The 14,127-nt window shown below is 29.8% G+C and overlaps 1 protein-coding gene across 1 annotated transcript; it reads left to right on the plus strand.

Annotated features, from left to right (window-relative positions):
• The first annotated feature begins 5,602 nt into the window (after positions 1-5,602).
• LOC107436560 (cuticle protein 10.9) lies at positions 5,603-14,127 on the plus strand. The gene is made up of 3 exons (XM_043049628.2): positions 5,603-5,708; positions 9,681-9,731; positions 13,593-14,127. The coding sequence occupies exons 1-3, from the start codon at positions 5,703-5,705 to the stop codon at positions 13,965-13,967; spliced, it is 432 nt and encodes a 143-aa protein (XP_042905562.1). The 5' UTR covers positions 5,603-5,702; the 3' UTR covers positions 13,968-14,127.

Genomic DNA, 14,127 nt, shown 5'->3' on the forward strand with positions numbered 1-14,127 from the left:
TTAAGAAATCTGCTGTATTTCCTAATATTTATTACTCAGGGACTTAAAAAATCACCTTTTTGTGAGAATGACCCTTATACTAAAAATATTACAATTATTCACTATATAATTTTATAAAGTTTTCTTAATTTTTTAATTGCAGTATAAATTTAAATCATATTTTGTCAATATTCTGAATATAATTGTATATGAAAGTTACTAAGGGGATCGAATTGTAATGAAATTTTTAGGAAACTCTACAAAAGTTTACTTTTATAAAAATGCGTTTTGTTTCTATTATTCCAACAGAAAGAATTAATTTTATGCTCAATTACCCGGCACGAGGGGTAATTACCAGGACGGCCGGATCTTTACTTTAACAGAGCCACACTTACTTACACATATACGCACATCCTCACATTCCTTTAACTCACTCCCCTTTTGTATGTACTCCCAAACTGTGAATACTGTAAATATTCATTAGCGTTTATTTTCCCATTGTACTTTAATTTTACCTTTTTTCATATACTTTTTAATTACTTGTAATTTTGTTATTACCTAATAATGGCAAAGTGCCACTTTTTCTTTCTTATCTCACGAACTCCATTTTGCTCCCCATACCTTATTTTTGTCATGTTTGTTTCTTAGTCTAATTTCAGGATGAATGGGAAGAGGGCAGTAAGACCTCAGACTCCCAGTTCTACTACAACGAACGAAAGAACGAATTTTATGCTCAAATGTATTGCGTAATATACAGTACACAAAAAAAAGTAGTAAAGAACTTAAAGCATTTAGTTAATTATACTTCTGAACATTTTAAGTTAAGAAATCAGACAAAAAAACGTAATTCGCTGAATAATCATTCTTTTTTTTTCGATTTCAAATCATTAAAATGTAGGGAATTTGCGAAATATGGTCACAATAGTTTTGTTAGGAAAATGGTTCAAAATTTGGGTCCCCAAATTACTCTAAGCGAATTGAAAAAAATTTTGTACTCAAATATAAAATTCATTAATTCAAAGATGATTCCATGCAAAAAAAAATAACGTTCAGTAAATATTTGTTATTTTCTGTTATAATTTTATTTAAAAATTTTTGAATTATAAGGTATACAATTTTCTATATCATTTTAAAGAATAAAATTTTACAAAACAAAATACAAATTTTTAGGAAAAATCGTTTGAATAGTTTCTGAAAAATAGTTTCTGAAATATAAGATTTTTTAAAATTCAATCTTCTGAAACTGCTAACTTAAAATATCAAATGGATTAATTTGTTGTTTCCTTCTCTTCTCAATTGAAAGAATTTGCATTATAATATATTTTATTTATTAAGTTCAAAGATTTATTTCTTATACTATACTCCATTTTGAATGTTCAGTTAGAAAAATAAGATTATTAATCTTGATACTGCTAAATTAAAATATCAGATAGATTAATTTGTTTTACAATATTTAGGAAGACTCTAAAAAATGTTTAGGGAAACTCTAACTTAAGGCCCGACTCCCGAAAGTTTGACATTTATGCCCCTTGCTTTTATCTATTTATTTATTTGTCCTTATAAAATTTTCGTTTTCTCTTTCCTTGCTAAAACGTAGCAATTAAATGTTTCAAAAGCACTAAGCTTATTATATCAAAAATATTATGACTAACAGCTTGACATAAAAATAACCACTCGCCACATGGCGAGTCAACAAAATAAAGTAGCGATTGTCTTTTATAATTAATACAAGCCTGCAAACTTTCTACGCTTTTTGGAAACATTTCTTAAAGTAGTAACTAACTTCATGGTTTAATGTATTATTCTTTATTTTATAAGTTTAATTTAAAGTTGTTTTTCGCACTACGACTTGTAAATGATTGAAAATCTTATATTAAAAAAAAAACATTCTGTTACCGTCTTCTCGTGGTGAGACTTTTAAAAAGTTGGCAAAATTTCCAAAATTTCTGAACGCTTTAATTTTTAATTGATTACAACTTAATGCTATATTTTGCAAAATGCTTAGTAGTTGACAGTCCTGATTAATAACACCGACGAACAAATTTTGTGTTGCATTTGATACAAATACTTGACTTAGCGTGATTCGGATGTGGGGATTTCAAATCTGAAATTAGTTTTGCTATGAAACTACAGATTTTCTTTTTAAAAAATTACATTTACAGTCTCTTTTTGGTTGAAATGTAGAAATTTAAAAACGTAATGTGTAATAGAGGATTGGCGTACAGTGGCGCTCACGTACTTAAGGACATGTCTTTATGAGAAGTAAAATCCAAAATTTAATGTTCACGCATAAGTTTCTTGAATTGATAATTACGTATTGGAACAAATGATTTATTTTTAATATATTTTCAGAATGAGAATCATTTACCTAACTGCTATACTTAAATTATGAAACATTTTAGGAAAAATATGCATTCCGCATACTTAAAGGACAACAAAATAAATATTTCTTAATCGTTAATAAAATTAATAACAATGCAAAAAGTGTAACAAAAAATAATGATTTGGAGCTAGTATTTAGTCGGTAAGCCTTTTGTGGCAATTACTGCTTCACATCTACGAGGCATAAAATCTACTAATCTTTGACATCGCTCAGGAGTTAAAGTTGCCCAGCCTTCTTGGACACATTTCCATAAATCACCTAAATTTTTTGGTTTTTGCTGTTTCACATATTTATCCACATCTATCCACAGCATCTCGATCGGGTTGAGATCTGGTGATTGGGAAGGCCGCTGCAAAACCTCAATTTTCTTACTTGACTAGAAGGCCTTCGCAGTTTTGCTCGTGTGCTTTGGATCATTATCGGCTTGCATGATTGGTTTTCTTGAGCGAAGTTTCCTGTAATAAGGCAGAAAAACAGTCTTAATAATGTCCACATACACATGCTGATCCATGATGCCTTTGATTTTGCAAATTGGACCACATCCTGAACGTGTTATGACACCCCACACCATCACCGAGCCGCCTCCACCTTTTATAGTTGATTTTGTACACCGCACATTAAATTCTTCACCGACTCGACGGCTCACATAACTTTTGCCATCTGAGCCCATTCTTTTGAACTTCGACTCGTCTGTAAATATAGCTCGATTCCAGTCAGCCGATGTCCAGTTTCGGTGTCTTTTTGCAAAAGCTAATCGAGCTGCTATATTCTTCTTTGACAACAACGGTTTTTTCCTACATACGCAACCCATAAGCCGAAACTCATTTAAACGCCGTTTGATGGTATTATTGCTTACGTGCTTGCCTGTTAATTCAGCGAATTCTTTTCTGATGTCCGGGGCGGTTTTGTGACGATCAGCTTCAGAAATTCGATGAATAATTCGATCTTCTCGTTCGGTAGTTTTGCGAGGACGTAGGTTTCGGGATGCTTTTTCAATACTTTTGGTCACTTGAATAGATTTCAATGCTTGGAAAACTGCTGTTTTTGATAATTTTACCCACCTACCAATTTCTCTAATGCTTAAATCTTCTTTTCTCAGAGTATCTATTCGACATCTCTGTTCATTGCTAACATTTTTTCCTTTACTCATAATAATGTTGAAATTTGTACTAAAAAAAAAGAAAAATAATACTAATATAATGTTCTAAAGCATCAAACTAAGATAATGTAGTAAATTACACTTACATTGATCGATAAATTAATTGTAATCATTCAATAACTCATGATTAGACAAACTGTCCTTAAGTACAAGAAACTTAACAAAATACTATATTTTTTAAATAAACTTTTATGAAACACTAGTGAACACGAATGAATAATTTGAGGATTGAAGTTCAACTAAGGTAGAATTCGTCATTATAGATATCTTGATCAAAACATAATATTTATCCAATATAATGACGCATTTATTTTGAAAACACAGTCCTTAAGTAAGTGAGCACCACTGTACATGTTGCTACCAACTTTTAAAAGAGTTAGGGCACATCTTCAGGATAAATATTAATATTGCATAGGAACACATGCAATTCGGAAATGTTGGTGTACGCGGCTAAGAGCTCTTCTTTATTGTGAACTATTTAGATGCACGTGAAGACACGATTCATAATAAGAAAGCCCCTAGCGGCGTATGAGGACATCTCCGGGCATGGGTCTCTATGCACTTTTAATTGTGACGATGTACCCTAAATCCCCTAAAAATTGGTTGCAACATTTGCACAATCCCCTGTTATACATAACTTTTTAAATTTTTACTGCGATAAAAAAATAGACTGTACTTTTAATTTTTAAGAAAAATTTATAGAGTAAGAGCGAAACTAATATCAACTTTGAGATCTCCACAACCGACGTAAGCTAAATCAAGTATCAAGTATTAAATTTGGAAATAAAACACAAAAATGTACTTTCTCTGAATAAACATATAACGTTTTTCACATATCCGTAAATGGAGTAAATTAAGATAACCATAAACTCATTCAAGAAAGCAATACCTAATTTTTCTCCGTTGCTAAGCAGCCAAGTTGTGACAATAAAAAAGAAGGAAATAACTCTACTAGTTCTTCACTGAATATTTTATAATTGCTCGGAAAGGTCATTTTATTAATAGTTAATGTTTCAAGGTAACAGATATTCATTTTTTGGGCTGATTTCTGACCAATTCTTTTTAATCTGTTTTATAAGTAAAATTTGAATCGATTAATAAGTTATTCATGATTTTCTAGGATTTTAGAATTTGAACACGTAATAAACGATAATAAAAACTTCATTAGTTTAAAAAAAATGAAGATAGAAATAAAAGTGGACGTGTTTCAAGCGCGCAAAAATAGGCATCCGTTGTCAAGACTTGTCAAGTGAGAATGATTTCTGACGTGAATTTTTGAACACTCCAAACATCTTCTATCATCATCATCTAATTTTTAAAATCAATGAAGTTTTTATTATGTACGAACAAGTAAGCAACTTTCCAATATTTTTCTATTAGCATGGGGACTAAAACAAGCCCCTGTGATTTTTCAGTCAGTATTAACTTATCTAAATAATTATCTTTAACTATACTTTTTCAATGCGCATTAAAATGAATTCATAAATAAGAAAAAAGTTGAATAATGTTTAAATGATATGTTGTGCTATAAATTTATTACTTATTCTTATAAAGTTTTTTAATAAAAAAAATTTTTATAATCGTCAAAATATGATTATATAAATATTGTATTATTGTTTTTGAGAAAATAAATAAAGATATTATTATTTTATATTATTGAAGAATTGTTTCCTGTAAGACTTTATTCCTTTAAAAAAAAAATAGTTCGTTTATCCTCCTATGTATAAATGCCAATAGCATTAGCTGATTGCATTGCTCCAATTCTAATTTTAAATTACAACTTATCAATTAAAGAATATCTTTTTTCTATGCATTCGTTTTGATATATTTTTCTTATTTTTACGCCGAATTTCTCACCAATCATCACAATTACGTGTACGAATTCACTAAGAAGCTGATAGAAACGAGTCTTTTCAGACAATATAAAAAATTTCAAGGAGAGTATCAGGAAAAAAAACTTAATTAAAATCGTTTGGAGACGGAATGAAATAAAAAAAGGGGGGACTACCCTTACGTTTTCTACAATTACTCCATATTCTTTGTGATAAAAAAAATTTAGTATTCATCCCGAGAGTAATTTATAGATCTTTAAAAAAGTATATAAGCCCTGTGCTTTAATTTAATTTCTACCACTTCTTTAAAGACAGGCTTGGTAGGACAAGAAAAAACTCTGTATCAATCATGAAGGTAAGTATCAATCATAATCATTCTAATCAATCATAATTCCGTATCAATAATAAATAATTTAAGTGTTTTTTGTCGGCAACTAGCCATTATCTTTTAAAAAATTCCAAAAATGCTTATGTTGGCAAACATGAGTAGATTATTAAAATCTTTAACCAAGTTAAACTTAATTTTGAAAAAATTATAAACTATTAAAAATTGATAGTAATAAACGATGAAAAATCACATTTTATAATGTTTTTCAATACTAGTGTATTTTAAAGTCAGCGGTTTCCGAATGGTGTTTCGCGGCACTTTTTTTAAAACCAGTTATGATTTTTAAAACATGGTATTAGATTTATAGCCAATTAATTATACACTATTTATAATATGTTTTTAATATTTTTTTTATAAAAAATTATTTAATTAAAATGCTTGTGAAGAAATTAAATTTTAAAAATGTTTTTTTTCTAATAAATAATAAATGAAGTTAGAATGTATATAAAAAAAAATTGCATCAGTATTTGATTGGAGCTCTACTAGTTAGGACTTTTTTTAGAGAGTTATGATTTTTAAAACCTGGTGTTTGAAGTATAGTCAGTTAGTTATCAGCTATTTCATTATTTCATTTACTCTTTCCATTGTTATATAAAAAAATAATTTTATTTAAATACTTGTGAAGAAGTTAAATTTAAAAAAGGGTTTTTTTTTTCAAAATAAAATAGATGAATTATGAATGTTCATGAAAAATTGCATCAGTTTTTTGCATCGAATTAAAATTACCAATATTCAACAATGAAGTACATATAAGTTAATTTTTGTCCTTTTCTGTTTTTGATTTTAACGGAAACCCTATTTCAGTTCATTCAATATCAACTTAGGCATGCATTATATTAAGTAGTCTAGATGCCTTTCCAGACCTGTAAATTTATCGGTCTGACTCGATTTTTAGACTAATATTGATAAAACGATATGAGGAAAAAATTTCACTCTTCATTCATTAGTGATAATATTTTCAAAACAATTAACAAAATATCGATCAATACAATTTTTAAAATAAATTAAGGGCGCCAAAAATTGCGCTACTTGTGACTTTAACAAACTGCTAGATATCGATTTTATCGAAAACAACAATATTTTAGCCCGTATTTGTAGCCAATATTTACAACAATATTAATTCCTTAGCGACTGCCTTCCCTCAAAACATTTCAATTTTCCTGGACAAACTTTGCACTCTGCACCGATGAAGCCCAGCTACGGGGGGAGGCGAGGGAGTGCTAAGGGAGTCCAACCCATTTGCAAATTTTGTAAATATTTTATGTCCCTTTTCTTTCATTACTGTATTATTATTGTATCAATTGCGACTTATTATAATATTTCACCCGGATTTCAATTTGCTTACACATTTGAACTATCTGATATTTAAGCCTAATGTTAAGCTCAGCACCCCCCTTCCCTTCCTCCAATTTTAATTCTACTGAGATGAAAGAGCAGATATCCTGAATTGGATGGGAACTCTGTAACATTTTGATTAGTTAGTTAGTTAGTTTAAAATAAATATTTATTAAGTTTCGAGATGCTACTAAAAGAAGGTCAAGTATTTAGGAGGGCACAATAAAAAATAATAAAAAATTGAGCACCGCCGCTTCAGTAAATACACTTAGATATACGAAATAGAAGAATTTAATTGTTATGTTAAATCTAATAATAAGAATCATTTGGCTTTTTTAAACCAAAATTCATTCCATTTTTTAAGTTTCTTCCAGTGCGTACAAACCGTTTGTTAAAAATAAAACATTAAATATTTTCTAGAACTGATATGTTTTTTTTTTTTAAATAAACTAAATTCTTCGAATGTTAATAAGAAATTGTAACACTTATGAAATTAGATGAAATAAAACAAGACAATTATACATGAAAATTCAAATTTTTTTTTCAATAGAGCTCTGTAATGTAATGTCGCAAATAAGTCATTAAGAAAAGTTTTAATTATCTCCAAAAAGTAAAGCTCCATATCGTAAACAATTTTCAAAATACTTAATATATTTTAATAATTCATAATTATATTATTATTTAACTGCATCCTATTTTATTTCTTACTTATAACTTATTTAAGAGATTTAAATAAAATATATTATAGGACATCTTACCACCTCCTCGGTCAGTGGAAAATGTTTTATGAAGTGGCAGTGAAATAATAAAATTATAATTAAAGTATAAAGAATTTTAATTAAGCGACTTCTTTGAACTTTAAACATACCAACATTTTAAAACATAAGTATCTAGTTAATAGATTTTATATATATATATGTTTAAATTATTTATTTGTTTTTACGGACGAAAGAATTTTTTTGAAATTTCAAAATCCAAAGTAAATACATTGAAACATAAATGTAACTATCAGTTGGAAAAAAACAAGTGGACAAGCATACGTATTGTAATATGACATGTCCTTGTACTCTTGAAATGTTTTTTTTCCCTTTAAATTCTAGGAAATTAAAATAAGGAATAGCTAGCTACATTTTATTCTTTACATAACCTAGCCTTCAGAAAACATACGAATGCATAGACACAGAAATCAGGGCTGTTTGTGTCTGGAAAGGAGTAAAAACTGGCAGTAAAACCATTTCATAAGTATCTTGTTAACGGGGAAAGTAAAGAACCCTGTCTACTAGGACTTATTGAACGTTAAAAGGTATATACCAGACAATTTCCCCAGTTGTAAATAGGTGTTTATATGTCCTAATAACCAAAAGACCTGCCGGCTTTTACTCTTTTTGACCAAGTACTTCCCAATTGCTAAAGTAAGATTGATGAACTTAAAATAAAATTTTCACAATTGCTATGAGATATATTGATTTTCGCTTCTATAACTGGCTCTTATACATAAATAATTATTTGCATTCAATAGAAGTTAAAAACATAATAACCCTTTAATGGGCCCTTTACTTCTAGTAAAGGTAAATTAAAGTATTTTTGGAATTGAAATTGTTTTAAGAACAGTAATTGATATTAAAAAAAAACTCATTTAGTTTATAAAAATGCCATTTTTTTGGTGGTAAATATATTTAACATGACCTATTAGGAACTTACTGACTTTTATTTTTCTTTATTTATAAAATAAATTCCTTAAATGCTACTAACTTCAAAAGGAATTATGTATTTTATAACTTTTATACGTTTTTTAAAAGTGACAAATGGTTACCAATTTTATTCAAACTCATTTCAAGAAAGCTGAACTTATTGAAAAATGGAAACCTAAATTAAAAGTGGTAAAACGTGGTGGTAAGTATACTTACCACGGCCTTCAAAAGGGTTAAATTTATAAATTCAAGAATTGAAAAGAAATTTATTAGAATCATTGCCATTTATAAATATAAAAATAAAATACTACGGGCAACCCATAGCTGGCAGCTATGTATATATTCCTTGCGAATGCAAGCTGGAAATAAAATGATTCCACTGCCATTTTCTTCTGTTTTCCCTGACAGAGCTGTTTTTTCTTGTTTGTTGATGAAAATGTGTGCCTTAGATATCTGAAAGTTCTTTTCCTCATCTGAAAATTTTACTTTATGTTCTTTATGTTCGAAATATATCTTGATATCTATTTATTATTAGAAATATATCTCTTAGAATATATTAAGTTAGAGTTTTACTAGAAAGATATCAGAATTTTTTTTTCTTTTTTGTTTCTCATTTACACTGGCAAAAGCCAACAGTTTAAATACGTTAATAGCATGATGTAAATATAAAAAAAATATTGATTTTCAATACACTTACTATCAATGTAAGCTGAAAGTCAATTTTAAGAAATATATTGAGAAATGCATTGAAAACGTGGGAAAATGATAGTTTTTACTGTATCAACTATTATTTTTCTAGCTGTGGTAAGTTTTTTTGAAAGATAATTAAATTTGTCTTAATACAATAGTAAAAAATCATATATGTATAACTCCTCTTTCCTCTGAAATTTAAAAAAACATCGCTAATTTTTAGGTATTCCTGGCATTTGCTGCATTGATAGTTGTTGCGGCAGCTCAAGTAGGAGTAAGTACATTATTTTTATTAAATTATTTCATAGTATAGGTATAGACATTTGTCATATTACACTGGTTGAGGGCAACATTTTTCTACTATTTCGAAAAACATAAACGGCTGTTACTGGTTGAAATGTAAAGAAGCGGTAGCCAAAGTTTCATCAAAACTAGCGCAAACTATAGCTACAACTTCAGTTTAATTCTTTTTCTTTAGAATTGAGTTAATGAAGAAGATCTAAGCTTCTCGCTTTTATCCTCTCTGTCTTCAAAGAGCTTAGATTAAGACTAGACAGTCGTCGTGACAATAGCTAAGAAAAGAAGGAAATTTCTTGCTGGGAGAGCAATGTGAAAAATCGCAAAAAAAAGGGAAAAAAATACTGTTCTTCTCACTACTATGCTTTTCCTTAAGATTTTAGGGAATGGTAAACCCACTTATATCTAAGCAGAGATGCAAACTGCTCCATATTGGACAAAATATTTTTAAAAAAAAGATAGAAAATTACACAACTAAAATGTGTAGAATTTCGATTAATTTATTAACGTTACACTTATTACAGTAAAATGCGGCTGAACCAGAATAGTGGCGTATTACACAAGCCTTTGAATTATTCTGTTTTAAGATACTACTACTCGAAAATATTCAATGGCTGTCTGGTGCACGTTGGCATCTCTGTCTAGACAGAAAAAGTGGCCTATATTAATGAAAAATTGCTATCTTGAATACATATATGTTTAAACAAATGGGATATTTTTTTTCTGTTATCTACCACTTTAAGTTTCAAAAAGTTATGAGCCTTATCTCAGATCCAATAATAACGTTTATATTTTTAATGCATTATGGTAGAGCGTGCTACTTTGTTCCTGCAAAATACATCCTAGCAATGAACCACTTGACAAACCACTTTTCTCTTTTCTGAAAAAGGTAATTGTCTCTCTTAAAGGGATGTTAGGCCCAAAAAGTTTAAAAACTGAGGTTTCTGTTACATAGAGGCATTTCACATGAGCTTTTGAATGTGTGGCAAAAAACTTTAAATCGAATTTCCAAAACAAAGAATTAATTATTAAAAGCATATATTTAATCACCACTAGAAATTTTTCAAAAGCGTAGAAATTTGCAAGTCCAACAAATATGGTACTTCTACTTCTTTGGAGGGCATAGGAACTATAAAACTCTAAGTAAACCTAATCTAGCTAGAAAAAAAATAAAGTTTAAATTAATCCAGTACCAGCCCTGTGTGGTTTATCTTTGATTCATCGGATCTAATATAATTCAAAGAGATCAGATAATGAATTGATTAATGGCTAAGTATATAGTCGAGTATAAGGTTGGCACAAACATAAATATAGAAAAAAATAGCAATATACGCTCACGGTCACAGGGCCTATTTAACCACGGACTCTGATTTGTTGCTCCCCAGTTACACTAGTCTGACATGTATGAATGATAATAAATTGGAAAAAAAGGCTATGTACAATATTTTCACTAACATATCAAAAAGTCATAGGTAATAACGAATTTGGGAGTTTTAAAAATTTTCTACGATCCCTAAAAGTTAGTATAATTTTTTATTTTTCCGTAATAGGAAAATTCTTGTTCGCCGATACGCATGGGTTAAGAGTTCAGGCCTTTACCAATCTAATAACTGCAGCCGTTGAGAAATAATTTTCTTAGTGGTAGCGACATTAACAGTTAGTCGTAATAAATCTTGAAGTTTAAATTTAAAAAAAAAAAATTTTAAACTACCACAACAAATCAAACATTTTAAAAAAGGCAAGTAGATAAGATCAATTAGATTGCCAATTATCACAACTTATGACTGCATCAAATTTAATACCAATCAATGCTTAAATATCAATTGTGCTTTTTATATTCACGAAAATTTCTGATTATTGCATAAATCATGACTTATATTAAATATCAAATCATGTTTAATTTATCAAGCAAATATGCTTGATCTTCTGTAATGCTACCTAAAGGCTGCATAATTCAAAATATTTTTTAATTCAACTTGTAAATACTTCATGATGAATGGGTTAGGGGCCGCTGCGCGGCCCAGGCACCCAGTTTTAGTTAAATAAAGAGAAAAAGAGATTGCCAATTACCTCGGGAGGAGGCGAGGCAGTCTGCCACAAAAACCTCTTCTCTCTCTTAAATTTCTTTATTTAAATCTCGCCATTTCATTTTAATTTTCATGCAGTAAATGTTACTGAACCCCAACCTTCACCATTCAATTGCGCTTCGGTGATTTATCATACATTCCCACTCAGATGAATTAGTTAGAGCCAGTAGCGGGACTGATGCTAATATAACTACAAGGTATGAGTAGTTTGCCAATTATACCCTTGGATGTCGTAATAGCATTGTTTTTCAGAAAACTCTTTCAAACTTATAATAGATTCATTACCACTTCGTAGAATCTCTCTCAACGACCGCACAAGTTGGCAGGTATGCTCGCATTTGAAACAAGGTCTTAAAAGTTGTTATTTAGTCTTTATTGTCAGTTTTATCGTGATATATCAATATATTGCTCTTAAAATATAAACTAATAGAAATGTTTGAAGAAATTTATTTTTCCTTCATATAAGCTACAAATGTCCTCTTAAATTAAAATAGGTTGTTTCTTCTTTATGTGCTCTTCAAGTTTTTGTTAGCTACGGGGGGTGGACACGCAAAATGAAGTAACTAAGTCATAACTTTTGGTTTCAGAAAAGAATGGTCTTGTTTTATGAGGACAGTTATGATCCCTGTTTTACTATGGTGAATACTAATGTCTTGGATCTCTTATCTAAATGCTTATAATGAAGCAAACTATCACTTTTCTCTTTTCGTAAAGATGAAAGTTACATTTGAAGAACTTTTATTAAATGAAGAGTTAAAAAAAATCGCGGATGCGTGAAGAGTGCCCTAATTACAAACAGTTATGGTTAATAGCCACGAACAAACTTCACTGCAATGAGATAACTTTACTCAGGGGCAGTGGCGAAGTTTTGAGGGAAGTTTGGGGGACAAAAACCCCTCCGAACCCCATTACATGATTAATTAACTATAGTACGGTATAACTAGATTAGGGTGTGGATATAAAAAAAGTTTTCATCATTCATATAATTTTAACGTGTAGAAAAAAAAAGAAAAAAGTTATAGAAAGATATAACCCGCTCGAACATACATTAAAACTACGTCTCTGCCACCTACATAATCCTACATGTTTATGTAGGTAACCCTAGTAAATGTTTCATAATTATTATAACTAACCTGATATTGTTGTCAACCACAACATGCAAACAAGGCTACCAACTTCCTACGCTTTATCGGAAAATTTTTCCTAGTGATGTTTTATTGCATGTTTCGTTGTTTTTAAATTTGTTTTCAACCACATCACTGGAATTAAGTGATTCAAAATTTCATATAAAACGTCTCATCCCTATTTCACATCCGAAACTCAAGCTGTTTAATATCAAACATAGTTGCCTTCAGTGGCTACTTATTCAAAAAATACATTATATTCGGCTGATAAACGTGAAAAAGTATGGGATTAAGTGTTTGAAGATGAAAAAAAGTAGTACATAATTCTTTGTTTTAATTAATTTCGATTGAAAATTTTAATTCCTTACAAATAAAAAATTTTGCTGCCAAAAAAGAGTCTTGTTTGTAATAAATAAAAAGCAAATATAACTCTGCTTAATCAATTTGCGTTTTTAGGTTTAGTAATTGTTTGGTAGTAAAGTGTGATGTCTTCGTGTTACAGTATTATCACAAATAACTCTATTTTTGAATATAGTTCGAAAACTTATAAAAATGATAGCATTCTGAAAATTTTTATGCGAAACATAGTTTACTAAACTTTATTTTTATTTAACTTTATTTTTTCAGGAACAAGTTGTCCCTATTCCTTATTCCTTCAACTACCTATCAGAAAGTGAAGATGGCGGTCGCAGTACTCATCAGGAAAGCAGCGATGGTTCAGGCAAAGTAACCGGTACCTACACAATCAACAACATTGAGGGACATTCTAGAGTAGTTGAATACGTTGCCGATGAAAACGGATTCAGAGCCATCGTGAAATCAAATGAACCAGGAACCACCAACCAAAATCCAGCCGATGTCACAGTTGAATCCTCTGCTCCTGAAGCAGCTGCAAGTCCAGTTTTCAATGCCGCTTTGCCAGCAGCCCCTGCCAGAGCCCCTGTAGCAACACCAGTAAGAAGGACTGGCGTCCGATACATTTTAGTTCCAGCCACCGATTAAATAATGGGACTAAATTCATTCTCGACTAGGAAACGTTTATTGGCCTTTTTCTTGATGGAAATAAAATTAATGTAAAGACAATCTATATAATTAGAAAAGAATTATTACTTTGTTGCGTTTTTTTAGATTTAATAAACAAATTTTATTGCTTTAGAAATAA

Source organism: Parasteatoda tepidariorum, chromosome 5, assembly GCF_043381705.1.
Source record: "Parasteatoda tepidariorum isolate YZ-2023 chromosome 5, CAS_Ptep_4.0, whole genome shotgun sequence".
NCBI lineage: Eukaryota > Metazoa > Arthropoda > Arachnida > Araneae > Theridiidae > Parasteatoda > Parasteatoda tepidariorum.

Excerpts from the sequence above, each read along its gene's own strand:
- LOC107436560 (XM_043049628.2), top strand. Across the intron at positions 9,732-13,592 it reads TTGCGGCAGCTCAAGTAGGA|GAACAAGTTGTCCCTATTCC; the intron begins GTAAGTACATTA and ends TTATTTTTTCAG.